At 44.5% G+C, this 13,423-nt stretch overlaps 6 protein-coding genes across 7 annotated transcripts; 3 read left to right on the forward strand and 3 right to left on the reverse strand.

Annotated features, from left to right (window-relative positions):
* Positions 1–2: 2 nt before the first annotated feature.
* Positions 3–10,188, forward strand: LOC108089846. 2 transcript variants are annotated; one of them, XM_043207968.1, is made up of 8 exons: positions 3–723; positions 6,380–6,663; positions 6,718–7,536; positions 7,594–7,757; positions 7,818–9,001; positions 9,063–9,316; positions 9,384–9,772; positions 10,118–10,188. In XM_043207968.1, coding segments are annotated over exons 1-8 (3,801 nt in total). In that variant the 5' UTR covers positions 3–17; the 3' UTR covers positions 10,119–10,188. The 2 variants fall into 2 exon arrangements, with proteins under 2 accessions (XP_043063903.1, XP_017043780.1); XM_017188291.2 differs by lacking the exon at positions 10,118–10,188 and having other exon boundaries at positions 9,384–10,056.
* On the forward strand, positions 1,021–1,937 carry LOC108089853 (cytochrome c oxidase assembly protein COX11, mitochondrial). The gene has a single exon (XM_017188298.2). The coding sequence runs from the start codon at positions 1,147–1,149 to the stop codon at positions 1,870–1,872; it is 726 nt and encodes a 241-aa protein (XP_017043787.1). The 5' UTR covers positions 1,021–1,146; the 3' UTR covers positions 1,873–1,937.
* On the forward strand, positions 2,086–4,676 carry LOC108089848 (glycosyltransferase 25 family member). Its single transcript, XM_017188293.2, has 2 exons — positions 2,086–2,437; positions 2,500–4,676. Exons 1-2 carry the CDS (start codon positions 2,244–2,246, stop codon positions 4,139–4,141), a joined length of 1,836 nt encoding a protein of 611 aa, XP_017043782.1. The 5' UTR covers positions 2,086–2,243; the 3' UTR covers positions 4,142–4,676.
* On the reverse strand, positions 4,611–6,236 carry LOC108089850 (ubiquinone biosynthesis monooxygenase COQ6, mitochondrial). The gene has a single exon (XM_017188294.2). It carries the CDS (start codon positions 6,154–6,156, stop codon positions 4,723–4,725), a length of 1,434 nt encoding a protein of 477 aa, XP_017043783.2. The 5' UTR covers positions 6,157–6,236; the 3' UTR covers positions 4,611–4,722.
* On the reverse strand, positions 10,102–10,963 carry LOC108089855. The gene is made up of 2 exons (XM_017188300.2): positions 10,742–10,963; positions 10,102–10,637 (listed from the first exon to the last, which is right to left on the reverse strand). The coding sequence occupies exons 1-2, from the start codon at positions 10,908–10,910 to the stop codon at positions 10,102–10,104; spliced, it is 705 nt and encodes a 234-aa protein (XP_017043789.1). The 5' UTR covers positions 10,911–10,963.
* A 92-nt stretch (positions 10,964–11,055) lies between these two features.
* Positions 11,056–13,411, reverse strand: LOC108089993 (glycoprotein endo-alpha-1,2-mannosidase). The gene is made up of 4 exons (XM_017188495.1): positions 12,969–13,411; positions 12,245–12,840; positions 11,957–12,185; positions 11,056–11,896 (listed from the first exon to the last, which is right to left on the reverse strand). Exons 1-4 carry the CDS (start codon positions 13,320–13,322, stop codon positions 11,624–11,626), a joined length of 1,452 nt encoding a protein of 483 aa, XP_017043984.1. The 5' UTR covers positions 13,323–13,411; the 3' UTR covers positions 11,056–11,623.
* Between the last annotated feature and the right edge of the window lie 12 nt (positions 13,412–13,423).

Below are 13,423 nucleotides of genomic sequence, written 5' to 3' on the forward strand. Positions count from 1 at the left end.
AGACGTAAAATGTAAACATGTCAGAGTTAAATCGTATTTTTAGTGATTTAAGAGTGTATTATGTACCGCACTTGCAGTGGGTGGATGTAGAGGATTGGCTATATGGCGAGGAAGCCGAGGACAATGCTTTGCAGGAGCGGGCACAGAAGTTTTGGTCGCTGACCATGTGCAAACAGGACATTGGCCACCAAGAGACGCAGCTACAGTTGCTCCGGGATTTATCTGGCGTTATACGCTCTATGAGGGACGAGAACCAGGCCAGCTATAGCAACACCCATGATAACTGGGCCAATATCATCGGGGTTTCCCCGGCAAATGCGTACCTATCTTACATCTACTCCCTTGTAAGCCTGGTCATTCCGCCAGATCATGTACGGCAGGCTGCTCCGCAGGTCCTGAATGAGAACGTAAATCTCCAGTTGGCCCTTAATGCTGTGAGCACATATCTCCTAACCTTGACCATTCCTGGAGCCAAGAGCTATGGCATCTTTGATGAGGATGTGATCGAACAGGTTCTGAAAATCTTTAGGCTTTTGGAACTGAATAACAACAAAAGTCTGCGAGCAAACACAGTCTGGATGTTCTTCCTTACCATCTGCGATGACTTGAAAGTGGTCTTTCGCTATGTGCATTTTAAGGAACATCTGAAGCCGAGGGACAAAATTATTCGATGCCTCATGGAGGTGCTCTACATGAACTTTAAAGTTGGATATCAAAATTCATGTGAGTTTGGCCTGTTGTTATTGCTAAGGTTATATTTTTAAGAAGTCATTATGTTTTTTTAAATGAAAGTAATGTTTTTGTGATTTTTGGCGCCAAAAATTATATTTTTTGACTGTACATAACTTGTACTAAAAAATGTATGTTTTTTTACCTCTATGAAAATTAGTTTTATATTTAGTGCAGGGACGTTTGCCGGTGTTCATTGAAAATACATTTTAAGAAATATTTTCTCAAATTTGTTGGCCCATAAGAAAAGTTTTGCCTATCGATAGTTTCCCGTTTATTTTGTACCAAACAGCTGATATAACTTGGTGTGTACACACTTTAACATACCTAACAACCTGCAAGATTATACAAACAAGTGATGAAATAAATAAAATCCTTAAGGAGCAGCTCTTAACTAACTGAAATTAAAAACGAAAGATGTTGCGCAGCCTTATTGGCCTTCGAGGGACATGCCATCAGCTGTTCAGGACTTCCCTGCGACATCAAAAAACCTCGCAAAAGTCACAACAGTTTTGGCGGATGAAATCGACGGATTCTCCGCAGGAAGCTGCCCGGAAATTGCGAGCGAAATCCACATTATACTACATAACAGCGGGTGGAGTGCTAATAGTGGGATTGAGCTATGCAGCTGTGCCACTATATAGCATCTTTTGTCAGGCTTATAGCTACGGAGGAACCACTTCGCAAGGACATGATGCGGAGAAGGTGGAGCACATGAAAAAGGTTGATAACCGGGTGCTAAAAATCCGCTTCAATGCAGATATCGGATCCTCCATGCGTTGGAACTTCAAGCCACAGCAGTATGAGATTAAAGTGGCACCCGGTGAGACTGCTCTCGCCTTTTACACAGCCCGGAATCCCACGGATAAGCCGGTTATTGGCATCAGCACCTACAATGTGATACCTTTCGAGGCGGGTGCCTATTTTAACAAGATCCAATGCTTCTGCTTTGAGGAACAGCAACTGAATCCACACGAGGAGGTTGACATGCCCGTGTTCTTCTACATTGACCCCGAATTCACGGCAGATCCGGCGCTGGAGCACTGCGATACCATAACTCTATCGTACACCTTTTTTGAAGCAAAGGAGGGTCTTAAACTCAACTTCCCTAGCTACGCGAAGCCACATGCAGCGACAGCGTAAAAAAAAAGTTGCTTGTAATTTGGTTTTAAAACAATAAATTTTTGTTATATCTGTTAAAAATGCAATAGTCATTTCTGAGTTTATTTATATTTAAAAAGAATTTCGAAACAAAAATGCAAGCAAAAATGCATTTAAACTTCGTCAAATCGATAACTGGCGATAACACTTCCTCACAGTTTGAGAGCACCCACAGCTGATGCAGTTTGAGAGACACACTATCTGGAGCTGGAAATGAAGGAGGCAGTTTATTAATAGATAACGCCGATTTTGATTCTCCGGCATCTTTCAAACAGATCGGACGCTTCCGCCGCGCCAGATTGTGCGTTGTGACCCCTTTGAACCCAGCGATGTGTTAAATCAATGACGTGGAGATGAAGAAACAAGTGATTTTCTGCCTGCTCCTGGTCAGTGTTTTGGTGTGCATTTCTGGACAGGATGAGGAAGATTACCAGGAGCCACCAACGATACTTATTGCGCTGCTGGTCCGCAATAAAGCTCACACACTTCCCATGTTCCTAAGTTATCTGGAGCAACAGGATTATCCGAAAGAAAGGATTGCCTTTTGGTGGGTATATTTATAAATTTTTAGAAATGGGGATCACACCTCTAACTGATGAAATACCCTAGGTTGCGTTGTGATCACAGCCAGGACGATAGTATAGACCTACTACGGAAGTGGCTGGATCACTCGGCGGATCTCTATCACAGCGTAAACTATGTTTTTGAGCCAGAGGAGAAGAGTTACGCCAATGAGAGTTCGCAGTACGAGTGGCCCGCATCGCGTTTCAAGCACCTTATCGCCCTGAAAGAGGAAGCCTTTCAATATGGTCGCGATATTTGGGCTGACTTTGTGTTTTTCCTGGACGCCGATGTCTTGCTGACATCAAAAGAGGCTCTGAAAACCCTCACCAGTCTTCAATTACCCATCGTTTCTCCTATGTTGATTTCGGAAAGCTTGTACTCAAATTTCTGGTGCGGAATGACAGAGGATTACTACTACAGGCGAACGGATGAGTACAAGGAAATTTATCATGTGAAGAAACAAGGCAGTTTCCCAGTGCCCATGATCCACACAGCTGTTTTGGTGAACATAAACCATAAGGCAACCAGGAATCTCACATTCGATAAGAATAAGCTGGTAGAGCTGCAGACGAGCAGGGGACAGGAGCCACTCTACGATGGACCGGTGGATGATATTATAGTTTTTGCCATATCCGCCAATAGTTCGGGTACTCCGCTGCACATCTGCAACGACATAAACTTTGGTTATATACTGCAACCTTTGGAGCCGGGTGATAATTTAGATCATGATCTCCAGCAGCTGGTGAACCTAAGAAGCCTCATGGTCAACGAACTGGGCGCAGTGCCTCCTCTACTGGATTACTACAAACATTTGGTAAAGAAACCTGAGAAAAGCAAGCTGACTTTGGATCGCATATTTATGATAAATCTTAAAAGACGACCGGAGAGGCGGGAGAAAATGGAGCAGCTCTTCGAGGAGCTGGGCATTGAAACGGAATACTTTCCGGCTGTCGATGGCAAAGAACTCACTACCGAACGGCTGCAGGAAATGGGCGTACGTTTCCTGCCCGGCTATGAGGATCCTTATCACCATCGAGCCATGACAATGGGCGAGATCGGCTGTTTCCTGAGCCACTACAACATTTGGGTGATGATGGTGCGCAAGGAACTGAAGGAGGTGCTCATTCTGGAGGATGATGTGCGCTTTGAACCCTACTTCCGGCAAAATGCAGTCAGGGTTTTGAACCAAGCCAGAGGCGCAAACTACGATCTCATCTACTTTGGTCGCAAGCGATTGAAGGAGGAAAGTGAACCAGTTGTGACGAATACGGATAATTTGGTGCATGCTGGCTACTCCTACTGGACCATTGGCTACGTTTTATCCTTACAAGGAGCCTTAAAGCTGCTGGCAGCCAAGCCGCTAGATAAACTAATACCCGTAGACGAGTTCCTTCCCTTGATGTTCGATCGACACCCCAACAAAACCTGGAGCGAGGAGTTCCCAAAAAGAAATCTCGTGGCTTACAGCGCCTCCCCACTGCTGCTTTATCCCGTGTTCTATACCGGAGATTCGGGATACATTTCCGACACCGAGGACTCCCAGCAAATCAGTGTCGACACGAGTGAAGAGGGAGAAGCTCGGCTAAAAAGCGATCGGGAACAGATTTTCGACCTGGAGGAGAAGGGCCCTCTCGATCTGCAACTGAAGTTGGGCGAGAGTTTGTCCAAAAACCACCAGGAGCTTTGAATTCTTCAGACTTCCAAAAACAACATGCCAAATTTTGTTTAATATTAAGCTAGACTAATCTTGCCAAAAGCCAAAAGTGCCTTCAACCCAAATCCACCAAGCTAAAAACTACCAACAACGAATGTTGAACTAGATATAAGCTTTGTTTTTCAAGCTGAATATTTTGTGCATTCTTTTCCAAATCGTGTGTTGTCTTAAAAATGTTCCTAATTGTTCTTCCATAATGGAAATATTGCTTTCCATTACTATAAAAGTACTAATGTTTATTTTGTGTTTTAAATATTTTATAATTGTTTCCTACTTGTTTCCTTTTTAAAGAAACTTTTTTAACAATCTAAAAAGCAATACATCCGCCTCAATCAAAAGAAATCCCTAAACTGTGAACCAATCAAACAGTTGCACAATTTATAGGCCGAATCTGTACTCTAGACTAATATTTTACCAGCATGCCATTGACCTAGACGTTAAGTAGGTTTTAGACTCTGATATAAACTCTCTCTTTATTCCGTTCACAAATGAAGTGAATAACTGCAAACACTTTAGATTTAATTACCCCGTTTTAACCATTTATTGTCGTTGATCTACTGACCCATCGCTCCCCGCATAAACAAGTTTTTGATGGGCGGCAGATTCTGCGTGAGCTGAAGTCCCAGACTCCTGAGCAAAACCACCGGGCTGAACTGCGTGGAGTAGAGGGTGTGCAGACCGTGGACACCCAGCATGATGGGCACATTCTTGGCCAGGCACTTGCGCTCGTACTTGACGAGGTGCTGCTTGTCACCCAGCTTGAATCCTGCATATGCGCCGGCTGCCAGGGACTCCACCAGATACCTCACGTCGCTGAAGCCCAAATTGACGCCTTGACCGGCGAGAGGATGCACACGATGGGCGGCATCACCCACCAGTGCAGCGCCGTTGCAGACGTACGACGAGGCGTGCAGGAATCCCAGCGGAAAGGTAGCGCGCGACTTCTCTTGAACGCCAAAAACTTTTGGAGGGTACTGCACTTGGTGGTGGCTGGCATTGTTCCCAAACAGAGAGTTCAGTGCCTGAACTGCCTTGTCGGCCACCTCGACGCGAGGATACTGCCTGCAGAAGGCTTCATTGAGGGCGTCGACAAACTCTGCCGGCGGGAGAGCTTGCAACATCTTGGCCTGCTCGTTGGTGGTGCTCCAAACGAGGGAACTCAGTCTATCCGTCAACGGCAGCAAAGCCACGGGTCCATTTGGCAAGAATCTCTGCCAGGCCACAGAATTATCACAAGCATCTTCGCCCAATTCCAAGGTGGCCACCAGACCCATCCTGTCGTAGTTCAGCGAGAAGACATCCACATTCATCTCCTTCCTCACCACTGAATTGGCACCATCGGCGCCAATAAGTAGATCGCAGGAAAACGAGCGACCATCCTGAAGCTGCAGCTCGGAGACATTACTGCCAGAATCCTTGGGTAAGCTGACGCATTGGATTCTGGCTTTGTTAAGGATCTCCACATTAGAAGCTTCGTTGACCCGCGCATAAACCGCATCCAGGATCAGATCGTTTTCAATAATACAAGCCACATCGCTGGCGAAGTTATCCTGCTGGAACTGGATCAGTGCATCCGTGTTGGACTCCCACACCTGCATCTGCTTGACGGGCTTGTAACGAGCCGACTCGATGTGGGACCAAGCATCGATGGACTTGAACAATTCTATGGAGTTTTGGTTGATGGCGGATACGCGATTCTGATAGGGTCCCGTCGGATCAAATCCTCGGAATTCTGGTGCACCCTCTAGAAGGAGTACCTTTTTATCCGCCAGCGTGGAGTTATTGGCCAGAGCTGCGGCCAAAGTGGTCCCCACCAGTCCGCCGCCCCCTATGATTATATCGTAGTGCTCCGTAGCCGGCGATTTGGTTGATTCGCATCGGTTTGAGGTGATGTCAGTGGATGATTTGCTAGCAAGCAGGCGGGCGGACAGGAGACGCACCTGACCCGCCGAAGCCACTGCTCCTTGGATCCGCACAAGGGCCAACATCTTATGGAATTGTAAGAATTACGCGGTGTCCCGAAATTATTCGCCTGCCTTGCGTTGGAGATGGCAAACAAAAATTTATTGTAATCGATTTTTCTTAGATCGATTTGGCAGCCTCCCAATCGGTGTTTCAATCGATTTTTAAATTTAGTTTGTAACGTGATTTTAAACTTTATAACAGTTAAACTGTAAATAGACTTAAAATTGTATCTATTTTATTTTATAGGTGCTCCAGCATTGCATGCCAAATGCTTTGAGCTCTTTGGAGAAATAGCCAACGAACACAATGGCGATGTCTACGAAACCCTTCATCTGATAATGCGGCAAACCTTTCCCATGCATGTTTACACGGATAGTCCGCATAGCATTGGAGCTGGTCGGCGAGGCCCGATGCAGAACGGGGAGCATATATCGGATTGGTTTATCCAGCTTATGGATAGGTATCCCGACATTCTCATCCGTATCCTGCATTTCTACATTGAGTGTGTAGTTTCCAATCCCATTAAAGCGGTGAGTAGTTTCAATATAACGAATAATTTAACCCTAATGCTTATTTTATTGTAGTGGAAAAGCAATGATGAGAAGGTTGCTATAGGATATGCAGCCAAATACGACCGGATTCTGTTCGCCAAGTGCAATAAATCCTGTGCAGACTTCGTATTAGAGGCTGTAAAAGCGGATGATGCTGTGGGTATTCAAACTCGTGCCTTGGATCTGATTGAAAAGATCCTCATGCAGCAAAGCGAAGTCGAGTGGAGCATTTTCCGGTACGATGTGTCCAAGGTGCCGAGGGAAGTTCCAATTTTGAGGGAGGTGATCCGATGTCTCAACGATCGCACATTCACTGTCCGCCGAAAAGCATGTCAAGTGCTCGTCCTTGCTCTTAAGCAAGGATCCCCCATGACGGCAAAAATTCTGGACGAGAGCATTCGTTTTGTGCAGTTTGATGATGCGGATGTGGAGGCACTAAATGAACCATCGGTTGAGCAAAATGAGCTGCGTTTCGAGAAGCCGGGGATTGTCCAATACGCCTTCAGTTTTGAGGGTCATGAGGAATTGGAGCAAGAGGTCAAGAATATCCCTCAAACGGTGTATCAACGATTTCTGGCCGCCGATAATGGTCTAGCTAGATCTGCGGGCCTTGCTTTACTCGAAAGATTGGTTCTGGTAAATCCGCTAATCATTTACAACACAAATTTCGTGAGGGAAATCTCTTTGCTAGCTGTGGATCGACTGGCTTCGGTTAGGAAATCTGCGCTGGAAACCATAGAAACCCTGCTGGAGGAATACTCCAATTGTTTTGCCTTGATTTGTGTTTACTGCCGGATTTGGGCTTGCTTAATGAGCGATGAGGATGTGGCTCTTCAAAAACTTGCTATAATGGTAGGTACAAAAATAATGAATTTTTACAGTTCATTTTATTTTTCTATGATTTTTCAGAGCTTTGATCGAATGGTTTTGAAAAATATTCAACCACTGGAGTATTCAAATGCGCCAAAACATTTTATGCCCTGGCGAATCATTAGCACTTTGCTTATGACTCAACCTAGAGCTTATTTGCAAGAAAGATTTGCGGTGCTACTGGAACGAGAATCTATTGTAACGTAGGTAAAAATGAACTTTTAAATTTAACAGATATTAATACTTTATTAATCTTTTTACAGGCCCAAACTCGTGAATGTTATAATCTCACATTTATCCACATCTATGGCCACGGATGCCTGGGGATTGCTGCTGCTTCTTTCCAGTCGCATAACCAACAATATGGACGCACTTATCGGCATCTTCAATGGACTCTCTTCCTACAACATGAAGTCCAACCAATTTTTGGCCCTGCAGCTTATCATTGGTTGTCTGAACAACTTTTCCAAGCCAGCACTAAATCAAATATTTCAGAGACTTTTGAATGCCCTGCGAACGGGCAACATATGGCTGGGCATTATCTCCAGCGCAGTTAATTTGCTCAACCAAATCCATCATCTATCTGCTAGCCAAGCTCCATCGATGGCTTCCGAGGCACCAGACTGGCAGCTCAGCTTGCTGAAAGATCTCACCGAGGAAATTCTGTCTAGTGCCCAGAACTTTCAGGATGAACACGCCCGACTGCAGTGCCTTTTAGGTGCATACACTGAGATAATTGTGATGCTGCCCTTGGAGGTGGACAACCGAATTGTTACCATTGTATTTAAGTACCTACAAGAATGCACCAAGCTCAGCGAATCGGAATTTGACTCGGATAACGAGCGCATGACCAACTGGATGATTGTGATAGCAGGTCGATTGTGCCTGAGGGAAACTCACTTGGCCAACAGTGTATCCAAGATTTACAAGACAATTCTGACCAAAAACGATAGACCCCAAATCATCAATACCACTTTGATAGCACTGAACGATCTGGGGAAGAAACATCCTTCTATACTAGAAAGTAATTTCCAGGTGATTTTGTCGAAACTTCATTCGAAGTTCGCCATGACAAGAGTGCGCACCTTTCGGTGTGTCAAGGATGTGATTCTCTCCGGAAATATCAAGCTCAAGGGTCCGATTCTCATTTCCATGCTGGCTGGTCTGATGGACGAAAGTGCCGAGGTGGCCAGAGAGGCGGATGCCTTTTTCATTCGCTACAAAAGGTTGTACAACAAATTGCTGTTTGATCATTGCCTCAAGGAGTGTCCCTTCGATCTGAATGATCAGGCTATATTAAGAGGTGTCAGGACATATGGCAACTATAAGTCGCCACTAAAGGGACCAGAAAATGTAAAAAGTCGCCGGTTACTTTATAATCACATTATGTCATCGGTGGATGAGAACACGTTGCTGCTTTACTTTGGTCAACTAAAGCTGCTGGCGGGTAAGATATATTTTTTTAAATAACATAAATCGTGCTTTTAACTCTTCGAAATCATTTTTAGAAAAAACCAGAGACTCTGCTTTTGTCAGTAATCCAGGCGCATTGATCGTGGTTCAGGATATGCTTTTTATTATGCGACGCATTTGTTTTCAAACCAAAAGCAGCGGCAAAGAGAAAAGTTCTCGAGGTGAAGGCGACAATGACGATGAAGGTGAGAATGAGCCAATGGAGGCGACTCCTCCTCCACCCAAACCTGCATCTGGAGAGGCAGCAGCCAGGGGAAGGGGACGAAAGGCAGAGTCCTCGGAGGAACCTGTAAGTTTTACTATACTTTTTGGCTAAAATATAACCTCGGTAGTAATGTTATATTTTCCCATTACAGCTCAAGCAATTGGAGCGTTGTCTCCGATATGTGGAAGAAACCCATAGAAATCTAAAGTCAGCTATGACACCCGAACTCAGACACACTTTTGACAGCTTTTGTCGAGCTCTGGCGATGAGATTCCCCAACTACATTGAATTTGCACAGCCAGCACAGTTTTGGCAAAAGTATCGCTCCACGAAAACTTCCAAAGGAGCCAAAAAGAAAAGAAGGCGCATTGGCGGAGATGCGGATGATGATTCGGAGGAGGATCAGCAATCAGAAAGTGACAGTGATAACGAAATGCCACTGGAGAGGCACAAATCAACGCCAGTTGGATCCCGCCTGTCCCAGAGAAAATCGAGCTGCGACATGATTGTCACGGAACTTATTTTCCAACCACCCGATTGGTAGACTTCGAAATTTTTGAATCTTGATCTTAACTTAGCTGAAAAGTTAAATATAGCCTGAATTACTTGCATTTAGTTACTGAAATTTTTTATTATTATTATTATTTTTATTTTTACATTTTAGGTTTAATTTTTGTGATTATTTGGAGGTAGAATAATACAAGTAATTTTCTCGACATACTGTACTATAGTTTTATATATTTTTGTACAAACTGTTTATCTCACTATTAAGTCCTTTAAATATTTTCTTAAATAACTAAAAAAATAAAAAATATTTAAAGAAAATTCCTTTAATAAAGTAAATACACCTGGAATATTTTGAAAGAATCTCAATTATATTCACAGATTTTTTCCAAGATCTCCCTATATCCGCGTATGAATTCCGCTAACACCAATTGGCCAACTTGGAGTTCGTTGAATCCTAATTGTTCAGCTTCAGTCGCCTGGATGAGCATGCATTCCAGTAGAGCGGCGTTTACCGGTTGGACAAAAAGGTTACGCTCCTTTCGATCATCTTGAAATACCGGAAAGATTGGCGAAACTGGAATAGGTTCCACAGGCGGCTTTACTACCCTGGCTGGAGTAGAAGTAGCCGCCGGAGGACGGGGAATAGTGATGCTTATGGGAGCAGCCGTCGGCTGTTTCCCAGCCACGAGTCCAAATGGTACTGCCTGTGCTTTTCCTGGTAGTCCTGCTCCCGATCCTCCTGCTGGGACTCCCTTTATCTGGACTTGGATGCCCGCCTTGGCCGCTGCAGCTGCTGCTTTTGCACTCAGGGCAGCTGCCTTTTCCCGTTTCGCCGCGCTGGAGTTTTTGGAGCCGGAGGCGGAGTCGACAGCCTTACGGACCTCAGTGTTCCTGCAACCTATAAGTGCATTTAATATGGTGATTAACTTCGTGATTTAAGTACAACATTGCAAATTGAGGTTTCTAGTTATAGGAGTATTATTATAAGACTTTAAAACTCACCAACGCAGCGACAAAACTTTGAGCAAATCGCCATGGACTGATAGCAATCGCAATAGTTCTTTATGCATTGCGATTTCTTGCAGCAACATCCTTTTATTCCATTTGGTCCTTGTCCCTTGGTCTTTCTTCCTTCGGACTTCTCCCCAGTTTTTCCTTTCACAGTTGACATGGTCTTATGAAAATCTCTTCCGGAGAATAATATACTATTAAAATCTTATTAATGACAGCCCACCTCACCTGTCAAAGAGAAATATGCTAAGAAGTGTTGAACAATGAAATCGAAACTTTCACTTCAACCCGTAATAAAACACTTATTTGTTTGGCACTAAACTATTAAAGCTTAGATAAAGTATTTATATATTGTACTGGTAATAAAGTTAAAATTTTTTAAGTACCAATCGTTTAACAAGTGTTTAGTTTATATCCGTTATAACATAGATAATTTTCTTTGGTGTCTACATAATATGGCATGGCATTAAGTTATGATATTGTTCTTCTCTATGTACTACAATAATTGAAAGCTAGTATAGATTTAATAAAAAAGTATGTCTGGCTCTAGAATTACTTTTAATTGATATCAATTTTAATTGCTTTCTTTTGCGTTTGATTCATATTTTGTCGAGCATTTTGGCAAGAAAACTAATAGTTTTTCACAGATTTCTTGCACAAAACCCCGACTTGTAATTGTCATTCCCTTGATGTTTTCGAATTAATCTGAGTTATTTTAAAAATATCACTATCAAAACGATATATGAAGTGTATATATGTGTAGCAGAAGACTCGTTAACAGTTCGAAAGTAATTGTGTGGCCTGCAATTGTTGCTATTGCTTCTAAAGTAACTAGGATTATCTCCGTTGCGGAAGTTGCAGTTGCGGTTGCGCCTAGCATATCGTTCCATTCAAGAGCTCGTAGCAATTTTGGGGCGATGCCGGGGATGCTGCAGCCGCCGCCTCCTGGCGCGTCTTCAGAAAGTTACCCACCCAGTGGGCCGTGAGATCCAGATACTTGGTTCTTGAGCCGGGATTGTAGTCCAGGAACCCGGCGCGTGGCATCACCTCCTCGATTTGGCTGCCATCCGGCCAGTTATTGTAGCTGGCTATGTTTATGAAGCCCACATGGTTTAGTATTGCTGTTCTCCAAGCCACTCCATAGTACTGAAATATTAAATTACATTACCAGATACTTTAAATTGTTAGTTAAGTAAGATTTTTTACCCTTCCATTGCTGCGATGCCTTTGAATATCTCCATGCCGCGGAAACTTGTTCCTCTCCGCAAATCCCGGACCCACAGTAGGCACAAAGAGCATTTTATAGGATAGGGCAAAGGACTTCAGATACGACCAGTTTTTCCAGGTGCTGGCAAACACAGCTCCATTACTTGGCAGCTTGCTGTAGAAGCCATCGAAGCACAACCGTCGCAGGACATCCGCATGGCTCTTGAGTCTGAAAATGAAATTAAATAATAAATACCTTGATTAAAATATATTCTTACATTAACCCACCTTATGTGTCCTATGAACAACGCATCCAGAACCCTCCGAAGACCATCTGGTTCCACCAGCGAAGGCGTTCGACAGAGCAGCCTGCCCAGGCTATCACTCAGTTTGTAGGCATTGCTCACGTAGAGAACTGGCAGGGAAACACCTCTCGACTGACTAAACACCCTATAAAAACCGGGCAGATTGGAGTAGGTGGCGATCTCCTGCAGCTGCTGCCGCACAAACTCCACACTTTGATTTCCGGCCACGCTGAGCTCGAAGGTCACGCTTAGATTGTGCTGCGGAGCCAGTTCCAAGATCTGGTGGAGGAGCGTCGTCTCCGCTGGCTTCCCACCCGTGAAGCTCAGGATAAGCACTCCAATGCCACAGCTCCGGATGTTCTCGAAGTGCTGGGAGAGCAGCGAGGTGCTGGGCTTGTAGAGACCCAATGCTGGGTAGAAGGCTGTGTTGAGGATCCTCACTGGTCGGGGAGTGGTGAGGGGCACATCGTTTGGATGCTCGACCGGCGGAGGCGGTGGCTTCTTAGACTTGTACCAGGGCACTGGGGCTGTGTAGAAAATGTGCACTGCTGTCATTACCACATCCAAAGTGGTTCTTGACTGAAAATATATGCAAAGTGTGTATGAGTGTATGATATATTGATTATAAAAATAATTTATTATTAAAATTAAATATCTCTTCATTTGGCAATATAAAAAGATATAATATTTTTATTAAAATATATTACCGCCTGCTCCGCCTCGTGGTCCCTTTGCTGCTGCTGCTTCATAAGATCGATTTTGCTCTGGATAATTCGCTCCTTGATCTTCTGCTCGTCGTACTTCTCCGGAACAATCACTCCGTTCTCCCGCTGCGGCTGGATCAAGGCCACGGCCATCGCCGGAGGCTTTTCCGGCGACTGAGGCTGGTCCCGGGGCCTGTAGGCTCGGGCGATGAACCGCTCGTCCAGCAGCAATTCGATGGCCGCATTTCGTCCACTGGAGCCGAGAACTATGATGGTGATGACCAGCAGACCGATGATGGCCAGCAGGAGAAGTATCTTCACCTTACGCCGCGTTTTCACATACTTTTTCAGCAGCATTTTCGCACGCGTGCATTTTCTCACATTGTTTGGACGTTGGTTTTTGTTTTTCGCCTCCTGTTTTCCTTCTTGCTTGGGCAACCCCTACGACCCCGCGTCCT

This window comes from Drosophila ficusphila, unplaced genomic scaffold (assembly GCF_018152265.1).
Source record: "Drosophila ficusphila isolate 14025-0441.05 unplaced genomic scaffold, ASM1815226v1 contig_412, whole genome shotgun sequence".
NCBI lineage: Eukaryota > Metazoa > Arthropoda > Insecta > Diptera > Drosophilidae > Drosophila > Drosophila ficusphila.